The sequence below is a fragment of the Schistocerca americana genome, chromosome 11, assembly GCF_021461395.2.
Source record: "Schistocerca americana isolate TAMUIC-IGC-003095 chromosome 11, iqSchAmer2.1, whole genome shotgun sequence".
NCBI lineage: Eukaryota > Metazoa > Arthropoda > Insecta > Orthoptera > Acrididae > Schistocerca > Schistocerca americana.
In genome coordinates this window covers 178,148,232-178,174,355 of record NC_060129.1, presented here as the reverse complement: position 1 = coordinate 178,174,355, position 26,124 = coordinate 178,148,232, and the positions used below count along the sequence as shown (strand labels likewise).

The 26,124-nt window shown below is 43.4% G+C and overlaps 1 protein-coding gene across 1 annotated transcript in view; it reads left to right on the top strand.

Annotated features, from left to right (window-relative positions):
• LOC124553495 (coagulation factor IX-like) overlaps nucleotides 1-17,971 on the top strand; it is a 114,159-nt gene extending 96,188 nt beyond the window's left edge. Inside the window, exons 4-5 of the mRNA XM_047127349.1 lie at nucleotides 1,062-1,292; nucleotides 17,860-17,971. Of these exons, the coding sequence (XP_046983305.1) occupies nucleotides 1,062-1,292; nucleotides 17,860-17,971 (343 nt within the window). The remainder of the gene's footprint in view (nucleotides 1-1,061; nucleotides 1,293-17,859) is intronic.
• The last annotated feature ends 8,153 nt before the right edge of the window (nucleotides 17,972-26,124 follow it).

The window sequence follows — 26,124 nt, the reverse complement described above, 5'->3', positions numbered from 1 at the left end:
ACGATGGAACTCCTGCACATTTCAGTCCAAGTGTTCGTACGCTTCTCGACAACAGATTCGGCGACCGACGGATTGGTATAGGCGGACCAATTCTGTGGCCTCCACACTCTCCTGACCTCAACCCTCTTGACTTTCATTTATGGCGGCATTCGAAAGCTCTTGTCTACGCAACCCCGGTACCAAATGTAGAGACTCTTTGTGCTCGTATCGTGGACGGCTGTGATACAATACGACATTCTCCAGGGTTGCATCAGTGCATCAGGGATTCCGTGCGACGGAGGGTGGATGCACGTATCCTCGCTAACGGAGGACATTTTGAACATTTCCTGTAACAAAGTGTTTGAAGTCACGCTGGTATGTTCTGTTGCTGTGTGTTTCCATTCCGTGATTAATGTGATTTGAAGAGAAGTAATAAAATGAGCTCTAACATGGAAAGTAAGCGTTTCTGGACACATGTCCACATAACATATTTTCTTTCTTTGTGTGTGAGGAATGTTCCCTGAAAGTTTGGCCGTACCTTTTTGTAACACCCTGTATAATGCACAGAAGGTAATATCAAGCTTCTTGGAGATTTCGTTTTTGATTTCAGTTGCTCATCAGCTGCCACAAACAATTCCATTGACATTTGAAGAAAAATACTAGTTTGTTTTTTATTGACTTACTCTAACACTGTAGTTGAAAATGCTGTATCTACATTTAAAAACAATAAACATGGAAAGATTATAATGCAAAACATTATAATTCAAAAACAGATTGAAGAGTATTGATAGTAACAATACCCAAAGAGAAGCTGCAGAATAACAGAAGTAGTAAGCAGCTTCTGTTGTTCCGTCTAATAAAAACATAAACCAAAACATCTGGACAAATTTAAAACTGCAGAAAACAAAATCTTTTAATTTTAGAAAAATCTTTTAAAAACGTGTGTGTTTTTTCAGGGCCATAGTACTGTTTTAAATTTTTTTCTCTGTGTTTGTAGTAGCTTACTAATTTCCAAAATAATTTTAATCAGTTTTGCTTGTGACTCTGCCTTCTTGTGATTATAAAACTGTGCCCCTCTGCAGGCTGCCAATGTATTTCACACCGTACTGCAACGTGTCGGGCCTGGGGTACGGCAGCAGCCTGGGGGAGGACAGCAAGGTGGTGCGCTCGACCGACATGTGGATGGGCAACTGGCGAGTGTGCCTGAGCTCGGCCCAGGAGCACCGCATGTGCACCTTCGACCAGGACTTGCGCGCGCCTTGTGTCGGCGACCTCGGCGGCTCCGTACTCTGCGACACCGAGCCCGAGGACAAGTAAGTGCTACTGCTCGTTGCCGCAGTCACATCTTCCTCCCTCTGTGGCCGAGATGAGCTGCGAGTCGCTCGAGTGACACTATCCTTTTGAGGCACGTTTTCTGGATGAGAGGTAGGTTTGTCCCTTATCCTCCATAAAACCGACCAACATAAGAGGGGCATCTGAAAAGTCCGCCCAAAAATAAAAACTACTTACGTCTTTGGGGTAAACCGTTTTTATTTTTTGACATACCGTATTTACTCGAATCTAAACAGCACTCTAATCTAAGCCGCACATGAAAATTGATACTCGAAATCGAGGTGAAAGAAAAGTTTTAGGCCGCACCTCCAAATCGAAACAAAGTAGGTCCATTGTTACGTGAGACACAATTTAGGTCGCATGGATGAAGATACAGCTACAGAAGTTTGGTTCGAGTCGTAAGCTTAGCAGTTAAGCTTTACCGAGTAGCCACTGCTATGTGTAGGGCGCTCCGTCCGTATTTATACGAGTACCGTTCCTTTTTCACGTGTTTCGTCTAGTTTGAATCGATTGCTTATTTTGCTTTGAATTGATAAGTGCCATTCTCTTTGTTACCGGTGTTTACACCACTTTAAGCTGAAAATGCATTATTGTACTGTGTCATGCACTGTTTGTCGCATTCTGATAATGAGTGTTTACGACCTGTCACCGCTCGCGGCATGGCTTGCTTTTGTGCGCACTATCGCGGCTTACAATAAAAAAAGGAGAGGAATTGTCTCATAAGTGAAACAATGGCAAGAGACTGCTATTTGTTGTTACTTGCACGGCTGCTTTCTTTGATAATGATCAACAAGAACCAAATAATAGACTGTGTATGATAGAAGATGTTCTGAACCAGAGTTTAGCGAAAAATTTTCTCCGTTTGAAAATCTTTACAGACACCTCTTTAGTACATTACATTCTGCACAGAAATTAGAGCCACCTAAGATTTAAAAATCTATTCAGTTGCCGTGCTTCATTTCTGACTGTATCACTATTCAGCATAAGAATAATACGAATATAAACATGATATGATATGTATATTCTTCTGCTATTGTCTCACTCTAGTTTCGTAGTATATTAGGCAGATAGGATTTAAATGATATAGCAGCAAACACTAAAGAATACACGGCATAATGTTTACATTCTTCTACCTTTTCTTTTAATTTATTTACTGACACAGAGGTTTTGGCGCCAGTATTTGTCTTTGTGCCTGCAAAGCATGCCTATGTAGCGCTGCATATATTTGACGGCATAAGTTAATTGTGGCGGCACCTACCAACATTTTTCAGAACTTCCGCTTACTTTGCACTCGATTCTAAGCCACAGGTGGTTTTTTGGATTATAAAAACCGGAAAAAAGTGTGGCTTAGTTTCGAGTAAATATGGTAGTCTCCGTTTAGACTTATACACTTCGTCCGACGCTGTTCTAATTTGTTGATCCCTTCCGAATAATAGGAATTGTCAAAGTCTGCAAAATAGCGATTAGTTGCTACAATCACTTCCTCATTTGAATAAAATCTTTGTCCCGCCAGTCATTTCTTCGAATTGGGGAACAAATAACAGTCAGAGGGAACCAAGTCTGGAGAATAGGGGGATGTGAAACGAGTTGGATTTACTAAGTGAGGTGGCGCAGTGGTTAGCACACTGGACTCGCATTCGGGAGGACGACGGTTCAATCCTGCGTACGGCCGTCCTGATTTAGGTTTTCCGTGATTTCCCTAAATCGCTTCAGGCAAATGCTGGGATGGTTCCTTAGAAAGGGCACGGCCGATTTCCTTCCCCATCCTTCCCTAATCCGAGCTTGTGCTCCGTCTCTAATGACCTCGTTGTCGACGGCACATTAGACATAATCTCCTCCTCCTCTCCTATTTCCATTAATTTTGTGACCACAACTGCTGAGGAGTGTGCTGGTGGATTTTTGTGATGGAAAAGGGCTTTTTTACGGTCCAATTGCTGGCATTTTTCTTGGCGCTCGGTTTTCAAATGGTCCAATAACAATGAATAATATTCACCTGTAATAGCATTACCCTTTTCCAGATAGTCGATGAGGATTATCCCTTGCAAATCCCAAAAAGACAGTCACCATAACCTTTACGGCCGAAGGAATGGTCTTCGCCTTTTTTGGTGCAGCTTCTCCCTTGGTAACCCATTGCTTAGATTGTTGTTTGGTCTCAGGAGTATAGTAATGCAACCATGTTTCATACACAGTGATGAAACGATGCTTAAAGTCCTGCAGCTTCTTCCTGAACAGCTGCAAACCATCCTTGCAACACTTCACACGATTCCGTTTTTGGTCAAGCGCGAGCAATCGTGGAACCCATCTTGCGGATAGCTTTCTCATGTCCAAATGTTCATGCAAAATATTATGTACCCGTTCATTCAAGATGTCCACAGCACCAGCTATCTCCCGCACCTTAACTCTTTTGTCATCCATCACCGTATCATGAATTTTATCAATGATTTCTGAAGTCGTAACCTCCACAGGGCGTCCAGAACGTTCGGCATCACTTGTGCCCATATGGCCACACTGAAAATTTTGAAACAACTTCTAAACTGTTCTAATCAAAGGTGCAGAGTCACCATAATGTTCATCAAGCTTCTCTTTAGTTTCCTGATGCGTTTTGCCTTTCTTAAACTAATGTTTAATCACCACACGAAATTCTTTTTCATCCATTTTTTGACAATATGGCTGAAACTAGGCATGCATTCTTTCCAAAGATACTACTAACTAAACATGGCCTGGATATGCGCTGGTGGTGCCATCTCTCGGACTTTTCAAACACCCCTCGTACAGCTCCTGCAGTTATTTCTATATGCCATCCATTCAGCTAATGTTATCAGCAACAACTCGTATCATAATGTGTGCCCAACCATCTCTTCTTTTCAAATTGTTATATTCTTCATTAGACTATTTGTTTTTCAGTGACTCATTGCATAAGACATATGTTACTTAAATGATCAAACCACTTGATCTTAAACAGTTACCACATTCTAAAAGCTCATGTCATCTTCTCGATTGTCCACAGTTTGTATCCGTAGAGAGCTGAGCTCAGAACATGAATGTTTAACTTTTCATGAATCTTTCAGTGCTACCAGAATTTGCCCTATTGTGCAAATTTTCTTTTGTGGCAAACAACTGCCACATCAAGCTCGTCCTTTACTTCCTGGACTGCCTCTTCAATATACAGGGTTGTTCTAAATGATGGACCCGTTTTCAAAAATTCATCTGTATCCAAGTACACATCTAAAACGAACAAGCTTTATACCAATGAAAAGAGGAAATTTCAAAGTTTTTGGCAGACAGCAGCTGGCGGGAGGTGACAGTTTCTGAAGCGGCCGGTAGAGTTCGCGCGGCTATAGGGATGTCATTCTATTTCACTGTCAGTTGTGACTTGTGAGTGAGATGGTGACCGTGGAGTACAAGGTTTTCTGCATTCTCGAGTTCACGAAAAGTGAGTTGCAAATTGCAGTGCAGCAAGCATTTTGTACCAAATTCAGTATTCGACTACCAACTCGCAAAAGCATTAGCCATCGGGAGTGTGTGCAAAGGAAAAAAGCACAGGCCGACTGCGTGCGTCAGAGGATGATGTCTGACGGATTCGAGTAAGTTTTGTGCACAGTCCCAGTAAGTATACCAATAGAGCGAGTTGAGAACTTGGGATACCCCAACCAGCTGTATGGAAAGTTCTGAGATGGCGTTTGCTGTACGAGCTCTTCCAATTACAACTTGTGCAGGCTCTCGCGACCCCAATGACAAACAGAAGCATCTCGCATTTTGTGGTTATGTGCCAGCAAAGATGGAGGACGATGCATTTCTACAGCACATAATTTTTAGCGATCAAGCGACGTTCCAACTGAGTGGAAAAGTCGACGGACACAGTGTTCGCATATGAGGTTTGGAAAATCCACATTCACCACTGCAACACAAAAGAGATTGACCGAAGATCGATGTGTTCTGTGGCGTATCCTGTACAAAGGTTTATGGGCCATTTTTCTTTGTGGAAAGAGTTGTAATGGGAATCTTGTACCTGGACATGTTGGAACAATGGCTGTCCCCTCAAGTTATGGAAGATCTGCAGGACTTCATTTTCCAACAGGATGGAGCTCCACCCCATTGGCACCGTGATGTACAAGAGTTTTTGAATGACTCTCTTCCTCAGCACTACATTGGTTACAGAGCACTCGAGGACACAGCTCCACACGTCTGGCCACCGAGCTCTCCCACTCTCACACCCTGCGACTATTTCTTACAGGGTTATGTGAAGGAAGCTGTTCACATCCCACCTCTTACAACCGCTCTGAATGATCTGCGGAACCGGATCACTGCTGCCACACACTCGATAACAGCAGGTATGTTTTCGCGTGTGTGGGACGAGTTTGGCTACTACATCGACATTTGCCGTGCAGCCAATGGTGACCACATTGAACATTTATCACATTTATAATTGTTAAATAATTATTAAAAAACAAATTAATTACAAATTACTGCAAATTATTAAATTTATTAAATGGATATCAAACATTATGTAAAAAAAATTGAAACTTCCTCTTTTCATTGATATAAAGCTTGTTCATTTTAGAGTTGTACTTGAATAAGTGCAAAGTTCTGAAAATGGGCCCATCATTTACAATAACCCTATACAACCCTGCCCCACACCTTTCCTGACTTTAGTCTTTGGCATTATTCTGTCAATGCTGACTGCTTTTAGGCTTCGCATAAAGAGTGAGTGGACTCTCGTTCTATAGTTCACACCACACTATTTCAGAAAGTAAAATATTTTATTCTGTTCGACATGATAAAAATTTCCAAATCTACAAATGTAGAGTACCCTGATAAAAGGCCCCCCTTCCGGCTAGCCAAGCAGTCTAGCAGTTCCTGGCACGAATCCTCCCAGCGGATTTGTGTCGAGGTCCAGTGTGCCGGCCAGCCTGTGGATGATTTTTAAGGCTGTTTTCCGTGTACCTCGGCGAATGCGGGCTGGTTCCCCTTATTCCGCCTCAGTTATAATATGTCGGCGATTGCTGCGCAAACACTGTCTCCACATACGTGTATGTCATAATCACTCTACCACGCAAACATTTGTCGTACACTCGTCTGATATGAGACGTTCCCGGGGAGGGGAGGTCCACTGGGGGCCAAACCACACAATAACCCTGGGTTCGGAGCGGGGCGGCAGTGGGGTGGGTGGACTGCTGTGGGCTGTTTTGGACCACTGAGGGCTACGATGAGACGAAGCCTCTCTGTCGTTTCTAGGTCCCCAGTTCAATACCCACACAATGCACCCTGATAAAAAATATCTAGACATCTACTAGTGGATGTTAATACAGGATGTGTCCAGCCTTCACCTTTGACCGCTTGGACTCTGCTCCACTTTCAGTGATGTGTCTGTGAAGGAAGGGCAACCAGTTCTTCCTCAAGATCTGAAACCAGAGAAGGCAGTGATGTCCGCTGGGGTCTGAACCTACCTTGACATTCTAACTCGCTTGAAACATATTCTGTTAGGTTCAGATCAGGACTCTGGGCAGACTAGTCCATTTCAGAATGTTATTGTCCATAAACTGTGCCTCGCATATCTTGCTTTATGGCAGGGAGGCCATATTTTCATGCTGATGTTATATGATCTTCATCTCCAAAACATTCCTCTACTGTATGCGGCACACAGTGCTGCAAAATGTGTTTGTAGCCATCTCCATTTAGCGTTTTCTTAACCTCAATAAGGGGACCACACCCTAACCGTGGAAAACACCCCCATACAGTAACACCACCTCCTCTGCACTACACATTATGGCAGGTAATATTCTCAAGACATTTGTCATACCTGAGCTCTCCCATCAGATCGCCACAGGGTATAATGTGACCCATAACTCCAAATCATTTACTCCATCATCTCCTGTCCAGTTACATCTCTTTATACCATCTCGAACGTCCCTTAGCATCTATTACAAAAATGTGTAGCTCACAAGGCACTGCTCGATCATTGTATGCCATTATTTTGAACCCCCCTGTGCACAGTCAGAGTTTTACGTGGACTGCTGGTGGCATTTTGGAACTCACAGATGATTCATTCCAGCAATTTCTTGTGATTTTCTTACAAACACTCTCTGCAGTGCTCTACAGCGTCTGTCAGTAGGTGAGATATGCTTGTGTCTGTATATGTGTGGATGGATGTGTGTGTGTGTGTGTGTGTGTGTGTGTGTGTGTGTGTGCGCGCGCGAGTGTATACCCGTCCTTTTTTCCCCCTAAGGTAAGTCTTTCCACTCCCGGAAATGGAATGACTCCTTACCCTCTCCCATAAAACCCAAATCCTTTCGTCTTTCCCTCTCCTTCCCTCTTTCCTGACGAGGCAACCGTTGGTTGCGAAAGCTAGAATTTTGTGTGTATGTTTGTGTTTGTTTGTGTGTCTATCTACGTGCCAGCGCTTTCATTTGGTAAGTCACATCATCTTTGTTTATATATATATATATATATATATATATATATATATATATATATATATATATATAAAAAAACAAAGATGAGGTGACTTACCGAACAAAAGCGCTGGGAGGTCGATAGACACACAAACAAACACAAACATACACACAAAATTCAAGCTTTCGCAACAAACTGTTGCCTCATCAGGAAAGAGGGAATGAGGCAACAGTTTGTTGCGAAAGCTTGAATTTTGTGTGTATGTTTGTGTTTGTTTGTGTGTCTATCGACCTCCCAGCGCTTTTGTTCGGTAAGTCACCTCATCTTTGTTTTTATATATAATTTTTCCCACGTGGAATGTTTCCTTCCATTATATATATATATATATATATATATATATATATATATATATATATATATATAAAAATACAAAGATGAGGTGACTTACCGAACAAAAACGCTGGCAGGTCGATAGACACACAAACAAACACAAACATACACACAAAATTCAAGCTTTCGCAACAAATTGTTGCCTCATCAGGAAAGAGGGAAGGAGAGGGGAAGACGAAAGGAAGTGGGTTTTAAAGGAGAGGGTAAGGAGTCATTCCAATCCCGGGAGCGGAAAGACTTACCTTAGGGGGAAAAAAGGACAGGTATACACTCGCACACACGCACATATCCATCCACACATACAGACACAACCAGACATATTTAAAGACAAAGAGTTTGGGCAGAGATGTCAGTCGAGGCAGAAGTGTAGAGGCAAAGAAGTTGTTGAAAGACAGGTGAGGTATGCGTGGCGGCAACTTGAAATTAGCGGAGATTGAGGCCTGGCGGATGACGAGAAGAGAGGATATACTGAAGGGCAAGTTCCCATCTCCGGAGTTCGGATAGGTTGGTGTTGGTGGGAAGTATCCAGATAACCCGGACGGTGTAACACTGTGCCAAGATGTGCTGGCCGTGCACCAAGGCATGTTGAGCCACAGGGTGATCCTCATTACCAACAAACACTGTCTGCCTGTGTCCATTCATGCGAATGGACAGTTTGTTGCTGGTCATTCCCACATAGAATGCGTCACAGTGTAGACAGGTCAGTTGGTAAATCACGTGGGTGCTTTCATACGTGGCTCTGCCTTTGATCGTGTACACCTTCCGGGTTACAGGACTGGAGTAGGTAGTGGTGGGAGGGTGCATGGGACAGGTTTTGCATCGGGGGCGGTTACAAGGATAGGAGCCAGAGGGTAGGGAAGGTGGTTTGGGGTGGTAACCTGTTAGTTCATCCCTATGAAATCCCCAAACCACCTTCCCTACCCTCTGGCTCCTATCCTTGTAACCGCCCCCGATGCAAAACCTGTCCCATGCACCCTCCCACCACTACCTACTCCAGTCCTGTAACCCGGAAGGTGTACACGATCAAAGGCAGAGCCACGTGTGAAAGCACCCACGTGATTTACCAACTGACCTGTCTACACTGTGACGCATTCTATGTGGGAATGACCAGCAACAAACTGTCCATTCGCATGAATGGACACAGGCAGACAGTGTTTGTTGGTAATGAGGATCACCCTGTGGCTCAACATGCCTTGGTGCACGGCCAGCACATCTTGGCACAGTGTTACACCGTCCGGGTTATCTGGATACTTCCCACCAACACCAACCTATCCGAACTCCGGAGATGGGAACTTGCCCTTCAGTATATCCTCTCTTCTCGTCATCCGCCAGGCCTCAATCTCCGCTAATTTCAAGTTGCCGCCACGCATACCTCACCTGTCTTTCAACAACTTCTTTGCCTCTACACTTCTGCCTCGACTGACATCTCTGCCCAAACTTTTTGTCTTTAAATATGTCTGCTTGTGTCTGTATGTGTGGATGGATATGTGCGTGTGTGCGAGTGTATACCTGTCCTTTTTTCCCCCTAAGGTAAGTCTTTCCGCTCCCGGGATTGGAATGACTCCTTACCCTCTCCTTTAAAACCCACTTCCTTTCGTCTTCCCCTCTCCTTCCCTCTTTCCTGATGAGGCAACAATTTGTTGCGAAAGCTTGAATTTTGTGTGTATGTTTCTGTTTGTTTGTGTGTCTATCGACCTGCCAGCGTTTTTGTTCGGTAAGTCACCTCATCTTTGTATTTATATATAATTATTCCCACTTGGAATGTTTCCTTCCATTATATATATATATATATATATATATATATATATATATATATATATATATATATGAGAATATAATAGAGGGAAACATTCCACGTGGGAAAAATATATCTAAAAAGAAAGATGATGAAACTTACCAAACAAAAGCGCTGGCAGGTCAATAGACACACAAACAAACACAAACATACACACAAAATTCTAGCTTTCGCAACCAATGGTTGCCTCGTCAGGAAAGAGGGAAGGAGAAGGAAAGACAAAAGGATATGGGTTTTTTGGGGAGAGGGTAAGGAGTCATTCCAATCCCGGGAGCGGAAAGACTTACCTTAGGGGGAAAAAAGGACAGGTATACACTCGCACACACACACATATCCATCCACACATACACAGACACAAGCAGACATTTGTAAAGGCAAAGAGTTTGGGCATTTTTTGGGCAGAGATGTCAGTCGGGACGGATGTACAGAGGCAAAGATGAAGTTGAAAGACAGGTGAGGTATGAGCGGCGGCAAATTGAAATTAGAAATTAGCGGAGATTGAGGCCTGGCGGATAGCGAGAAGAAAGGATATGCTGAAGGGCGATATATATATATATATATATATATAATGGAAGGAAACATTTCACGTGGGAAAAATTATATATAAAAACAAAGATGAGGTGACTTACCGAACAAAAGCGCTGGCAGGTCGATAGACACACAAACAAACACAAACATACACACAAAATTCAAGCTTTCGCAACAAACTGTTGCCTCATCAGGAAAGAGGGAAGGAGAGGGGAAGACGAAAGGAAGTGGGTTTTAAGGGAGAGGGTAAGGAGTCATTCCAATCCCGGGAGCGGAAAGACTTACCTTAGGGGGAAAAAAGGACAGGTATACACTCGCACACACGCACATATCCATCCACACATACAGACACAAGCAGACATATTTAAAGACAAAGAGTTTGGGCAGAGATGTCAGTCGAGGCAGAAATGTAGAGGCAAAGAAGTTGTTGAAAGACAGGTGAGGTATGAGTGGCGGCAACTTGAAATTAGCGGAGATTGAGGCCTGGCGGATGACGAGAAGAGAGGATATACTGAAGGGCAAGTTCCCATCTCCGGAGTTCGGATAGGTTGGTGTTGGTGGGAAGTATCCAGATAACCCGGACGGTGTAACACTGTGCCAAGATGTGCTGGCTGTGCACCAAGGCATGTTTAGCCACAGGGTGATCCTCATTACCAACAAACACTGTCTGCCTGTGTCCATTCATGCGAATGGACAGTTTGTTGCTGGTCATTCCCACATAGAATGCATCACAGTGTAGGCAGGTCAGTTGGTAAATCACGTGGGTGCTTTCACACGTGGCTCTGCCTCTGATCGTGTACACCTTCCGGGTTACAGGACTGGAGTAGGTGGTGGTGGGAGGGTGCATGGGACAGGTTTTGAATCTGGGAGTGGGGCTGAAGGTGAGGCCTTTGGATAGGACAACCAAACAGCCCTCGTCAAAGATTTACTGTCCTACACTCGTACTCTCTGCTGGAAGTATCACTTTGCCACGAAGAAAAATGATCCTAATCCTACTCCTAATGATCCGACTCCTCAAGACACCATCCAAATTGAACCCTGCCTGGAACAGTTCCGTCCTCCGTCACAGCGGGACCCACCTCCTCTTCCTCAAAATCACCCTCTCCAAACCTTCCAGGAATTTCTGACTTCCAGCCTTGCATCTCAATCCTTCTTAAAAAACCATAATCCTACACCCAACATCACCACTGCTGAAGCCCAGGCTATCCGTGATCTGAAGGCTGACCGATCCATCGTCATTCTTCCGGCGGACAAGGGTTCCACGACCGTGGTACTTGATCGTCGGGAGTATGTGGCTGAGGGACTGCGTCAGCTTTCAGACAACACCACATACAAAGTTTGCCAAGGTAACCCCATTCCCGACGTCCAGGCGGAGCTTCAAGGAATCCTCAGAACCTTAGGCCCCCTGCAAAACCTTTCACCTGACTCCATCAACCTCCTGACCCCACCGACACCCCGCACCCCTATTTTCTACCTTCTTCCTAAAATCCACAAACCCAATCATCCTGGCCGCCCCATTGTAGCTGGTTACCAAGCCCCCACAGAACGTCTCTCTGCCTACGTAGATCAACACCTTCAACCCATTACATGCAGTCTCCCATCCTTCATCAAGGACACCAACCACTTCCTTGAACGCCTGGAATCCTTACCCAATCTGTTACCCCCGGAAACCATCCTTGTAACCATTGATGTCACGTCCTTATACACAAATATTCCGCACGTCCAGGGCCTCGCTGCGATGGAGCATTTCCTTTCACGCCGATCACCTGCCACCCTACCTAAAACCTCTTTCCTCATCACCTTAGCCAGCTTCATCCTGACCCACAACTTCTTCACTTTTGAGGGCCAGACATACCAACAATTAAAGGGAACAGCCATGGGCACCAGGATGGCCCCCTCGTACGCCAACCTATTCATGGGTCGCTTAGAGGAAGCCTTCTTGGTTACCCAAGTCTGCCAACCCAAAGTTTGGTACAGATTTATTGATGACATCTTCATGATCTGGACTCACAGTGAAGAAGAACTCCAGAATTTCCTCTCCAACCTCAACTCCTTTGGTTCGATCAGTTTCACCTGGTCCTACTCCAAATCCCATGCCACTTTCCTTGACGTTGACCTCCACCTGTCCAATGGCCAACTTCACACGTCCGTCCACATCAAACCCACCAACAAGCAACAGTACCTCCATTATGACAGCTGCCACCCATTCCACATCAAACGGTCCCTTCCCTACAGCCTAGGTCTTCGTGGCAAACGAATCTGCTCCAGTCCGGAATCCCTGAATCATTACACCAACAACCTGAAAACAGCTTTCGCATCCCGCAACTACCCTCCCGACCTGGTACAGAAGCAAATAACCAGAGCCACTTCCTCGTCCCCTCAAACCCAGAATCCCCCACAGAAGAACCACAAAAGTGCCCCACTTGTTACAGGATACTTTCCGGGACTGGACCAGACTCTGAATGTGGCTCTCCAGCAGGGATATGACTTCCTCAAATCCTGCCCTGAAATGAGATCCATCCTTCATGAAATCCTCCCCACTCCGCCAAGAGTGTCTTTCCGCCGTCCACCTAACCTTCGTAACCTGGTAGTTCATCCCTATGAAATGCCCAAACCACCTTCCCTACCCTCTGGCTCCTATCCTTGTAACCGCACCCGATGCAAAACCTGTCCCGTGCACCCTCCCACCACCACCTACTCCAGTCCTGTAACCCGGAAGGTGTACACGATCAGAGGCAGAGCCACGTGTGAAAGCACCCACGTGATTTACCAACTGACCTGCCTACACTGTGATGCATTCTATGTGGGAATGACCAGCAACAAACTGTCCATTCGCATGAATGGACACAGGCAGACAGTGTTTGTTGGTAATGAGGATCACCCTGTGGCTAAACATGCCTTGGTGCACAGCCAGCACATCTTGGCACAGTGTTACACCGTCCGGGTTATCTGGATACTTCCCACCAACACCAACCTATCCGAACTCCGGAGATGGGAACTTGCCCTTCAGTATATCCTCTCTTCTCGTCATCCGCCAGGCCTCAATCTCCGCTAATTTCAAGTTGCCGCCACTCATACCTCACCTGTCTTTCAACAACTTCTTTGCCTCTACACTTCTGCCTCGACTGACATCTCTGCCCAAACTCTTTGTCTTTAAATATGTCTGCTTGTGTCTGTATGTGTGGATGGATATGTGCGTGTGTGCGAGTGTATACCTGTCCTTTTTTCCCCCTAAGGTAAGTCTTTCCGCTCCCGGGATTGGAATGACTCCTTACCCTCTCCCTTAAAACCCACGTCCTTTCGTTTTTCCCTCTCCTTCCCTCTTTCCTGATGAGGCAACAGTTTGTTGCGAAAGCTTGAATTTTGTGTGTATGTTTGTGTTTGTTTGTGTGTCTTTTGACCTGCCAGCACTTTCATTTGGTAAGTCACTACATCTTTGTTTTAGATATATTTTTCCTACGTGGAATGGATATATATATGTGTGTGTGTGTGTGTGTGTGTGTGTGTGTGTGTGTGTGTGTGTGTCCATCTGAATGTTCATTAAAGTAACAATTAAAATTTTTAAGAAAATTGATCAAAAACATTTCAAGATTTTTGACAATAACATTCCTCCTTTAAATATTACATATTTTTGCATATAATTTTTGTATTTAAAAAAAGTAAATAGGAACAGGTTTGTCTACAAGTGCAACCTGTGTCAAAATTTCAAAGCAACTGGTGAAAAACTTTCAAGGACTTAAAATTTTGAACAAACAAACATTTACATTTTTATTTATACATCTGGTCTGGCTTTCTTGAAGCAATCTTTTACATCTGTATACACTACTGGCCATTAAAATTGCTGCACGAAGAAGAAATGCAGATGATAAACTGATTAGAATTGACATGTGACTACATTTACTCAATTTGGGTGCATAGATCCTAAGAAATCAGTATCCAGAACAACCACCTCTGGCCATAATAACAGCCTTGATACGCCTGGGCATTGAGTAAAACAGTGCTTGGAAGACGTGTACAGGTACAGCTGCCCATGCAGCTTCAACACGGTACCACAGTTCATCAAGAGTAGTGACTGGCGTATTGTGACGAGCCAGTTGCTCGGCCACCATTGACCAGACTTTTCAGTTGGTGAGAGATCTGGAGAATGTACTGGCCAGGGCAGCAGTCAAACGTTTTCTGTATCCAGAAAGGCCCGTACAGGACCTCCAACATGCGGTCGTGCATTATCCTGCTAAAATGTAGGGTTTCCCAGGGATCGAATAAAGGGTAGAGCCACGGGCCGTAACACATCTGAAATGTAACGTCCACTGTTCAAAGTGCCGCCAATGCAAACAAGAGATGACCGAGATGTGTAACCAATGGCACCCCATACCATCACGCCAGGTGATACACCAGTATGACAATGACGAATACACGCTTCCAATGTGCGTTCACCGCGTTGTCGCCAAACACAGATGCGACAATCACGATGCTGTAAACGGATCCTGGCTTCATCCGAAAAAATGACGTTTTGCCATTCGTGCACCCAGGTTTGTCGTCGAGTACACCATCACAGGCGCTTCTGTCTGTGATGCAGCATCAAGGGTAACTGCAGCCATGGTCTCAGAGCTGATAGTCCATGCTGCTGCAAACGTTGTCAAACTGTTCGTGCAGATGGTTGTTGTCTTGCAAGCGTCCCCATCTGTTGACTCAGGGATCGAGACGTTGCTGCACGATCCGTTACAGCCATGCGTATAAGATGCCTGTCATCTCAACTGCTAGTGATACGAGGCCGTTGGGATCCAGCACAGCATTCCGTATTACCCTCCTGAACCCACCGATTCCATATTCTGCTAACAATCATTGGATCTCGACCAACGCGAGCAGCAATGTCGCGATACGATAAACAGCAATTGCGATAGGCTACAATATGACCTTTATCAATGTCAGAAACGTGATGGTACGCATTTCTCCTCCTTACAAGAGGTATCACAACAATGTTTCATCAGGCAAAGCCGGTCAACTGCTGTTTGGGTATGAGAAATAGGTTGGAAACTTTCCTCATGTCAGCACGTTGTAGGTGTCGCCACCGTTGCCAACCTTGTGTGAATGCTCTGAAAAGCTAATCATTTGCATATCACAGCATCTTCTTCCTGTCATTTAAATTTCGCGTCTGTAGCACGTCATCTTCTTGGTGTAGCAATTTTAATGGCCAGTAGTGTAAATACTTCCTTACAGAGTAGTCCTTTTATTTTGTATAGAAAAATCGCCACAGTAGCTTAGTGTATGTTGCTGTTTCTGAACTAGAGTGTGCATTATTTTCCACAGAGGTGGAAACATTGTTTTGAATAACAAAAAGTGTATCACAATCAAGTGTCAAAAACTTTTTATCTACAAATGTTAAAAATGTAGGTCTGTCATTCTTTAACCTGTCTTTTAAGGTACACTATGTGATCAAAAGTATCCGGACACTTGGCTGAATATGACTTACGTTTGTGGCCCCCTCCATTGGTAATGCTGGAATTCAATATGGTACTGGCCCACCCTTAGCCTTGATTACAGCTTCCTCTCGCAGGTATACGTTCAATCAGGTGCTGGAAGGTTTCTCGGGGAATGGCAGCCCATTATTCACGGAGCGCTGCAGTGAGGAAAGGTATTGGTGTCGGTCGGTAAGGCCTGGTATGAAGCCGGCATTCCAAAACAGTTCAGGTCAGGACTCTGTGCAGGCCAGTCCATTACAGGAATGTTATTGTCATGTAGCCACACTGCCACAGGCCATGCATTAATGAACAGATGCTCAATCATGTTGAAAGATGCAGTCGCCAACCCCGAATTGCTCTTCAACAGTGGGAAGCAAGAAGGTGCTTAAAACATCAATGTAGGACTGTGCTGTGATAGTGCTATGCAAAACAATAAGGGATGCAAGCCTCCTCTATGAAAAACATGACCACACCTTTACACCACCACCTCCGAATTTTACTGTTGACACTACACACGCTGGCAGATTATGTTCACCGGGCATTCGCCATACCACACCCTGCCATTGGATCACCACATTACACCAAGCAGGGCATCATTTGGCATTTACCAGCATGATGTGTGGCTTATGAGCAGCTGCTCGACCAAGAAATCCAAGTTTTCTCACCTTCCACCTAACTGTCATAGTACTTGCTTTGAATCCTGATGCAGCTTGGAATTCCTGTGCGACGGTCTGGATAGATGTCTGGCTATTACACATTATGACCCTCTTAAACTGTCGGCGGCGGTCTCTGTCAATCAATAGACGAGGCTGACCTGTACGCTTTTGTGCTGTACATGTCCCTTCACGTTTCCACTTCACTATCACATCGAGAGTAATAGACCTAGGAATGTTTAGGAGTGTGGAACTCTTGCATACAGACATATGATACAAGTGACACCCAATCTGACCACGTTCGAAGCCTGTAAGTTCTGTGGATTGCCCCATTCTGCTGTCTCATGATGTCTAATTAGTATGGAGGTCACTGATATGGAGTACCTGACAGTAGGTGGCAGCACAATGCACCTAATATCAAAAACATATGTTTTTGAGGGTGTCCGGATACTTTTGACCACATATTGTAAGTTGTAGGGTCAGAATTACCTTACATGTTCGTGCATTTTCCAGAACCGAGACTGATTTGCTTCTATCAGTTTTCTAGTCTTCTGAAACTAATACATGTTAGTATTTTAATTCCAATAATAATATTTATTTGTCCTTTGATCATTCTGTACAATGACATGTACTGTGACCTGTGGTTGATGGTTCAGTAATATTCAGACCTGTCAGCACTGGCCTTCTTTGCTTTTATAAGTGCTGTCAAAAGACCCTTACCAAATGCTAGGAACTTGTGTATGTAATTAAATGAACATCCGGAATGGGAATCTTTCAACTGAGAATTAGAAATGTGTGATTTGCAATTCTCATTTTCCAATTCTTGGGTAGCCTCTTAAAAATAGAACTGTGAGATAAGTGCACACCAATGTTTAAACAAGTGTTATCAAAGTGCAGATCATTTTTCTGTCCAGTGTTCACTAAACCAACAAACTCTTAATATTTCGCTCCAGTGCAGAGGTGAAGACAAATGTGCCAAAAACGTCGTGTGATGAGACGCTGACATCACATAGCCTAAACGTGTTGCGAGGTAACACCAATTGGCCCAATACAAAAATGCATTACCACAGTTTTAATGGATTAATTTCAGCAGAGTTCAGCAGAAAAACGCATTAAAAAAAGGAAGTTGTTTCTGCAATGCAGTATTTATCATATACTAAAAGGAAAAATCAGTAGTTGGCCAAAATTCCACTCCACACACACACACACACACACACACACACACACCACACACACACACACACATACATTCTGATGACTAAGTGAGTAATACATAGAAAAATTGTGTTGCCATATTGTAATTTATTTGTATTTTTGCATCTTTTTGCAGATTGTATGGTATAATATCAGAGGTTGGGTACAGCGGACTTGAGGAGCAGCCAGATCATTGCAAAATTCCGGGTCGTGCCAGTGGTTTTCAGTTTGTTGGATTTTATGCGTGAGTACACCTATAATTTTAATTATGCTGAAAACAGTTTGGCAAACAGACTGCAGTCACAAGCATTATGTTGAGAAACTTGTGGCCATCATACTTGCCTTGGCTTATTTGGCAAAATTGAATGATAAAACTTTATTATGAGTAAATTTGTGTGGTGTAGTTTTCACTAGACTGTCCTTAGCTCACACATGGAATCTGAGTAAGCATTTAATGTAAATGCTTAAAAAAGTTAGTAAGGGCTCTGTTTCAATTTCAGTTATGATTTATGTAAAAGGGTGTTCCAAGATTACGAAGTTACTTGCATTGTCATTATTATATGTACCAAAAACTCTACAACTAATTTTCAAGTATGAGCGACGCAGTAATATAAAGAAATGTCTTTGCATTTACCACACTAAGAGAGACTGTGATCATCACCTGACAAGGCACGATACTACTGGTGCATACAGCAGGCCGTGTTGGAACTTCCAAAACACTTAAGGGGCTCCGGAATGCCCTATACTGGCAATGTTAAAATAACGCTTATAAATTACATCTTTCCTCACAAAGTATTTGAGGTAGGTAGATTATTTATTGGAATATGGGCTACAACTTAACACAGGGATTTTACAAAATTTTTGTTCAGTTATTAAAGATGATTTTTTTTTTCAATTGTAATGAAAATTCACAACATTTTTTTGCAATTTTTTATTTATATATTCAAAAATATACAGTTTTTTGGAAAAAGGCTGTGTTAAATTATGCAGAAGGTACTGTGTAACATTTACTGAAAGTTTGAAACAAATATGTTTGGAAGATCCTTAGAAAACATGTAATTAGTATGAGAAAATAAAAGTTTTGGGAATCAAGCGACAAAGATTGGATTAACTTTTTAGTGCATTCCAGGTCCATAGGATGGATTATCTTCATCCTCTGCAAACTCCTCCTCCAGCTTCCTCTTGTTCCTCCTCCTGTTTACTCTTGCTTGTATTTCTAGACTCTTTACAGCCCTGTCTGCAGCCCGAAGGCGTTCCTTGTCTAAAGCAAGCATCGCTCGTTGTTGTGTTCATAGATTTTGCTACCATTTTCTTCAGTTGCAGTTACTGCAACACTGTTCCAAAAGGTGGTCATGTATGAACACTTATCACATTTCAGTTGTATTTCACTAGCAATTCCTTTGAGAACCGACATATCAAATATTTCATTCACATCCGATTTGCCCATAAAACAATCATAGTTTTCACTCATTGAACCAAGCTTCTTCTGTGAAGTATTTTCTTTCCCACTTTGACTGCTATGGGCAGGTGTACTTGAGAGGTTAGGTTCACTCACTTGGTTATCGTCTTTATTGTTTACAGTAATAACACATACCTTTGGCTTTCCAACATTTCTCCTTTTCTTAAAAGCCTTCAGAGGATTTCTAATAACTTTACTTTTACTCATTATTATACTTCAACAAAACAGAGACTCAAGAAACAGAATTAATTACGAATATTTTCGAGATAACGACAGAGTAAATAAACATGAAACAATCGACAATCACACCAGCGATATATATTGAACCATCACAGGTTAGCCACAACACATACTTTATCTCACATCACTAAAATGTACCTGATGAACACGGACGTTAATAATAACACCATTTGACAGCAGTTTAACAGCGCCACAGTGGGTCACGCCCATGTAGAACACATTTCAAAAAAAATTTAAAAATAGTTGTAGTCTTCGGAATTGAATAAATTATATATCGTTTAAAAGGTAATAGTCTGCAGATTCAGAAAACGCAAAAAAGTAAAAATTGAACTTTTCATGATTCTGAGCCTTTCCGGAGCCCCTTAAAACATTTAATAGGAAACAACATTGAAGTAGTTTGTAACTAATAAGTATTTTTCATGCGATTAAAATATTCCTATCAGACGAGTAGACCTAGACTGTCTTAACTTCTACAGATGACAAGTAATTGAGATACACTGAGGTGAAAAAAATCATGGGATAGCAATGTGCATGTATACAGATGGTGGTAGTATTTCATACACAAGATATAAAAGGGCAGTGTATTGATGGAGCTGTCATTTGTAGTACTCAGGTGACTCGTGAAAAGGTTTCCGACGTGATTATGGCTGCACAACAGGAGTTAAGTGTGTTCCCTGCAAAAGAAGATTGTCTCGCCTGTATTGCATATCGGCCCACTGGTAATGGAAATGTCGTGTGGCTAGGGCCTCCCGTCGGGTAGACCGTTCGCCTGGTGCAGGTCTTTCGATTTGACGCCACTTCGGCGACCTGCGTGTCGATGGGGATGAAATGATGATGATTAGGACAACACAACACCCAGTCCCTGAGCGGAGAAAATTTCCGACCCAGCCGGGAATCGAACCCGGGCTCCTAGGATTGACAGTCTGTCACGCTGACCACTCAGCTACCGGGGCGGACGGCCCACTGGTGACCTGATGAAACTCCACTGAAATGTAGCTCGGCTCACCAGTGTCCCGAATGCCGTGAGTGTAATTATACCTGTGACGGACATCACTTCACTATGTAGGTGCTTGCTGGCCTGTCTGTAACAAAGGGAGCTTATTGCTGTGTAAACTGCTGCAGTAGTGGATAGCTAGACCGAAAACTACTTTTTTTCCATACTGCTTTATTTGGTAAATACCTACCTTCCAGAAACAACAAAAAATAATCATTTTCATGTAAACTTTGCACTCTTTAACAATTGCGATCTTAAAAAGTAATTCTTGATTATATTATCTCTTGGTCCTTTTGATTTTTGAAGGATATTTTGCCCTACTAATTTATATGGAAAACACATAAACAACAAACACACAAAAAAATTATTAACATAACCTTCACACCGTTTAAGGAGGCAGTGGCCTTGCCGCAGTGGATACACCGGTTCCCGTGAGGTCACCGAAGTTAAGCGCTGTTGGACGTGGTTGGCCCTCGGATGGGTGACCGTCCAGCCGCCATGAACTGTTGCCATTTTTCGGGGTGCACTGAGCCTCGTGATGCCAATTTAGGAGCTACTCGACCGAATAGTAGCGGCTTCGGTCAAGAATACCATCGTAACGACCGGGAGAGCGGTGTGCTGACCCCACGCCCCTCCTATCCGCGTCCTCCACTGAGGATGACACAGCGGTCGGATGGTCCAGGTAGGCCACTCGTGGCCTGAAGACGAGTGATTTTTCACTCCGTTTAAACACTGCAAACCTAAAAAGTCATTCCTGTATGTGGTTTTCACTGAAACGACTGATGCACATTTTAGTTTGTCTCCTGGGTAGTCGTTGCAGAAGGTTGTAACTTTCTCAGCGTGTGTTTTTTTTTTTTTTTTTTTTTTTTTCTTCCTGAGCGAAAATCCTTTTGTAGCACAATGTGCAGTGTTGCCAAAATTTCCTTGGTGGCCCCTCGATTTTTCCCAAAGTATAAACTTACCCCCCCCTCCATGAACCATGGACCTTGCCGTTGGTGGGGAGGCTTGCGTGCCTCAGCGATACAGATAGCCGTGCCGTAGGTGCAAACACAACGGAGGGGTATCTGTTGAGAGGCCAGACAAGCGTGTGGTTCCTGAAGAGGGGCAGCAGCCTTTTCAGTAGTTGCAGGGTCTGGATGATTGACTGGTCTGGCCTTGCAACACTAACCAAAATGGCCTCGCTGTGCTGGTACTGCGAACGGCTGAAAGCAAGGGGAAACTATGGCCGTAATTTTTCCCCAGGGCATCCAGCTTTACTGTATGGTTAAATGATGATGGCGTCCTTTTGGGTAAAATATCCTGGAGGTAAAATAGTCCCCCATTCGGATCTCCGGGCGGGAACTACTCAAGAGGACGTCGTTATCAGGAGAAAGAAAACTGGCGTTCTACGGATCGGAGCGTGGAATGTCAGATCCCTTAATCGGGCAGGTAGGTTAAAAAATTTAAAAAGGGAAATGGATAGGTTGAAGTTAGATATAGTGGGAATTAGTGAAGTTCGGTGGCAGGAGGAACAAGACTTTTGGTCAGGTGAATACAGGGTTATAAACACAAAATCAAATAGGGGTAATGCAGGAGTAGCTTTAATAATGAATAGGAAAATAGGAATGCGGGTAAGCTACTACAAACAGCATAGTGAACGCATTATTGTGGCCAAGATAGACACAAAGCCCGCACCTACTGCAGTAGTACAAGTTTGTATGCCAACTAGCTCTGCAGATGATGAAGAAATTGAAGAAAAGTATGATGAGATAAAAGAAATTATCCAGGTAGTGAAGGGAGACGAAAATTTAATAGTCATGGGTGACTGAATTCGACAGTAGGAAAAGGAAGACAAGGAAACATAGTACGTGAATATGGATTGGGGCTAAGAAATGAAAGAGGAACCCGCCTGGTAGAATTTTGCACAGAGCACAACTTAATCATAGCTAACACTTGGTTCAAGAATCATGAAAGAAGGTTGTATACATGGAAGAACCGTGGAGATACTAGAAGGTTTCAGATAGATTATATAATGGTAAGACAGAGATTTAGGAACCAGATTTTAAATTCTAAGACATTTCCAGGGTTTTAGATATGGACTCTGACCACAATCTATTGGTTATGAGCTGTAGATTAAAACGGAAGAAACTGCAAAAAGGTGGAGATTTAAGGAGATGGGACTTGGATAAACCAGAAGAACCAGAGGTTGTACAGAGTTTCATGGAGAGCATAAGGGAACAATTGACAGGAATGGGGGAAAGAAATACAGTAGCAGAAGAATGGGTAGCTTTGGGGAATGAAATAGTGAAGGCAGCAGAGGATCAAGTAGGTAAAAAGACGAGGGCTAGTAGAAATCCTTGGGTAACAGATAAGATACTGAATTTAATTGATGAAAGCAGAAAATATAAAAATGCAGTAAATGAAGCAGGCAAAAAGGAATACAAACGTCTCCTGTCGCCATTTTTTCTCACTGCGCTCTCGAGCGCTCTGGCGGCAGAAACCTGAAGTGCGGCTTCAGCCGAACAAAACTTTGAGTTTTTCTACGTATCTGTAGTTTGTCGTGACCATATGTCAATGAATGGAGCTACAGTGAATTTATGAAATCGCTTCAATCATTTGTAATAGCCCTGTACTTGAGGACGATATTATGGAAATGGAAGAGGATGTAGATGTAGATGAAGATGAAATGGGAGATACGATACTGCGTGAAGAGCTTGACAGAGCACTGAAAGGCCTGAGTCGAAACAAGGCCCCGGGAGTAGACAACATTCCATTAGAACTACTGATAGCCTTGGGAGAGCCAGTCCTGACAAAACTCTACCATCTGGTGAGCAAGATGTATGAGACAGGCGAAATTCCCTCAAACTTCAAGAAGAATAGAATAATTCAAATCCCAAAGAAGGTAGGTGTTGACAGATATGAAAATTACCGAACTATGAGTTTAATGAGTCTCAGCTGCAAAATACTAACACGAATTCTTTACAGACGAATGGAAAAATTGGTAGAAGCCGACCTCGGGGAAGATAAGTTTCGATCTCCTAAAAATGTTGGAACATCTGAGGCAATACTGACCCTACGACTTATCTTAGAAGAAAGATTAAGGAAAGGCAAACCTACATTTCTAGCATTTGTAGACTTAGAGAAAGCTTTTGACAATGTTGACTGGAATACTCTCTTTCAAACTCTGAAGGTGGCACATGTAAAATACACAGAGGGAAAGGCTATTTACAATTTGTACAGAAACCAGATGGCAGAGTCGAGGGACACGAAAGGGAAGCAGTGGTTGGGAAGGGTTGTAGCCTCTTCCCAATGTTATTCAATCTGTATATTGAGCAAGCAGTAAAGGAAACAAAAGAAAAGTTCGGAGTAGGTATTAAAATCCACGGAGAAGAAATAAAAACTTTGTCGTTCCCCGATGACATTGTAATTCTGTCAAAGACAGCAAAGGACTTGGAAGAGCAGTTGAACGGAATGGACAGTGTCTTGAAAGGAGGGTATAAGATGATCATCAACAAAAGCAAAACGAGGATAATGGAATGTAGTCGAATTAAGTCGGGTGATGCTGAGGGAATTAGGTTAGGAAATGAGACACGTAAAGTAGTAAAGGAGATTTGCTATTTGGGGAGCAAAGTAACTGATAATGGTCGAAGTAGAGCGGATATAAAATGTAGACTGGCAATGGCAAGAAAAGCGTTTCTGAAGAAGAGAAATTTGTTAACATCGAGTATAGATTTAAGTGTCTGGAAGTCGTTTCTGAAAGTATTTGTATGGAGTGTAGCCATGTATGGAAGTGAAACATGTACGATAAATAGTTTAGACAAGAAGAGAATAGACACTTTCAAAATGTGGTGCTACAGAAGAATGCTGAAGATTAGATGGGTAGATCACATAATGGGGGGTATTGAATAGAATAGGGAGGAAGAGGAGTTTGTGGCACAACTTGACGAGAAGAAGGGATCGGTTGGTAGGAAATGTTCTGAGGCATCAAGGGATTACCAGTTTAGTACTGGAGGGCGGCGTGGAGGGTAAAAAACGTAGAGGGAGACCAAGAGATGAATACACTAAGCAGATTCAGAAGGATGTAGGCTGCAGTAGGTACTGGGAGATGAAGAAGCTTGCAGAGGATAGAGTAGCATGGAGAGCTGCATCAAAACAGTCTCAGGACTGAAGACCACAACAATGACAACAACATGAACTTTCTTTCTTGATGGAGGATTGGCACAGGCAGCATCCCCACAGAAATCCAAGGCAACAGACTGAAAATTCAAAATGATGTTCTTGTCCTTGAGGTGCTCTACACGGCTATTACAAATGATTGAAGCGATTTCATAAATTCACTGTAGCTCCATTCATTGGCATATGGTCACGACACACTACAGATACTAGAAAAAATCATAAAGTTTTGTTCGGCTGAAGCCGCACTTCAGGTTTCTGCCGCCAGAGCCCTTGAGAGCGCAGTGAGACAAAACGGCGACAGGAGCCGAGAAAGCGTATGTCGTGCTTGAAATGTACTCACATCAGTCAGTCGTAACAGTGCAACAACACTTCAGGACGAAGGTCAACAAAGATCCACCAACTGCTAACTCCATTCGGCGATGGTATGCGCAGTTTAAAGCTTCTGGATGCCTCTGTAACGGGAAATCAATGGGTCGGCCTGCGGTGAGCGAAGAAACGGTTGAACACGTGTGGGCAAGTTTCACGCGTAGCCCGCGGATGTCGACGAATAAAGCAAGCAGGGAGCTAAACGTACCACAGCCGACGGTTTCGAAAATCTTACGGAAAAGGCTAAAGCAGAAGCCTTACCGTTTAAAATTGCTACAAGCCCTGACACCCGATGACAAAGTCAAATGCTTTGAATTTTCGGCGCGGTTGCAACAGCTCATGGAAGAGGATGCGTTCAGTGCGAAACTTGTTTTCAGTGATGAAGCAACATTTTTTCTTAATGGTGAAGTGAACAGACACAATGTGCGAATCTGGGTGGTAGAGAATCCTCACGCATTCGTGCAGCAAATTCGTAATTCACCAAAAGTGTACATGTTTTGTGCAATCTTACGGTTTAAAGTTTACGGCCCCTTTTTCTTCTGCGAAAAAAACGTTACAGGACACGTGTATCTGGACATGCTGGAAAATTGGCTCATTCCACAACTGGAGACCGACAGCGCCGACTTCATCTTTCAACAGGATGGTGCTCCACCGCATTTCCATCATGATGTTCGGCATTTCTTAAACAGGAGATTGGAAAACCAATGGATCGGTCGTGGTGGAGGTCATGATCAGCAATTCGTGTCATGGCCTCCACGCTCTCCCGACTTAACCCCATGCGATTTCTTTCTGTGGGGTTATGTCAAAGATTCAGTGTTTAAACCTCCTCTACCAAGAAATGTGCGAGAACTGCGAGCTTGCATCAACGATGCTTTCGAACTCATTGATGGGGACATGCTGCGCCGAGTGTGGGAGGAACTTGATTATCGGCTTGATGTCTGCCGAATCACTAAAGGGGCACATATCGAACATTTGTGAATGCCTAAAAAAACTTTTTGAGTTTTTGTATGTGTGTGCAAAGCATTGTGAAAATATCTCAAATAATAAAGTTATTGTAGAGCTGTGAAATCGCTTCAATCATTCGTAATAACCCTCTATTTACACTGCAGAATCCAAGCATTTACAATAGAGGTACCTAATAGAAGTTCTGTTGCAACTCTTCTGCACCATTTCACCCCCTTTCTCAA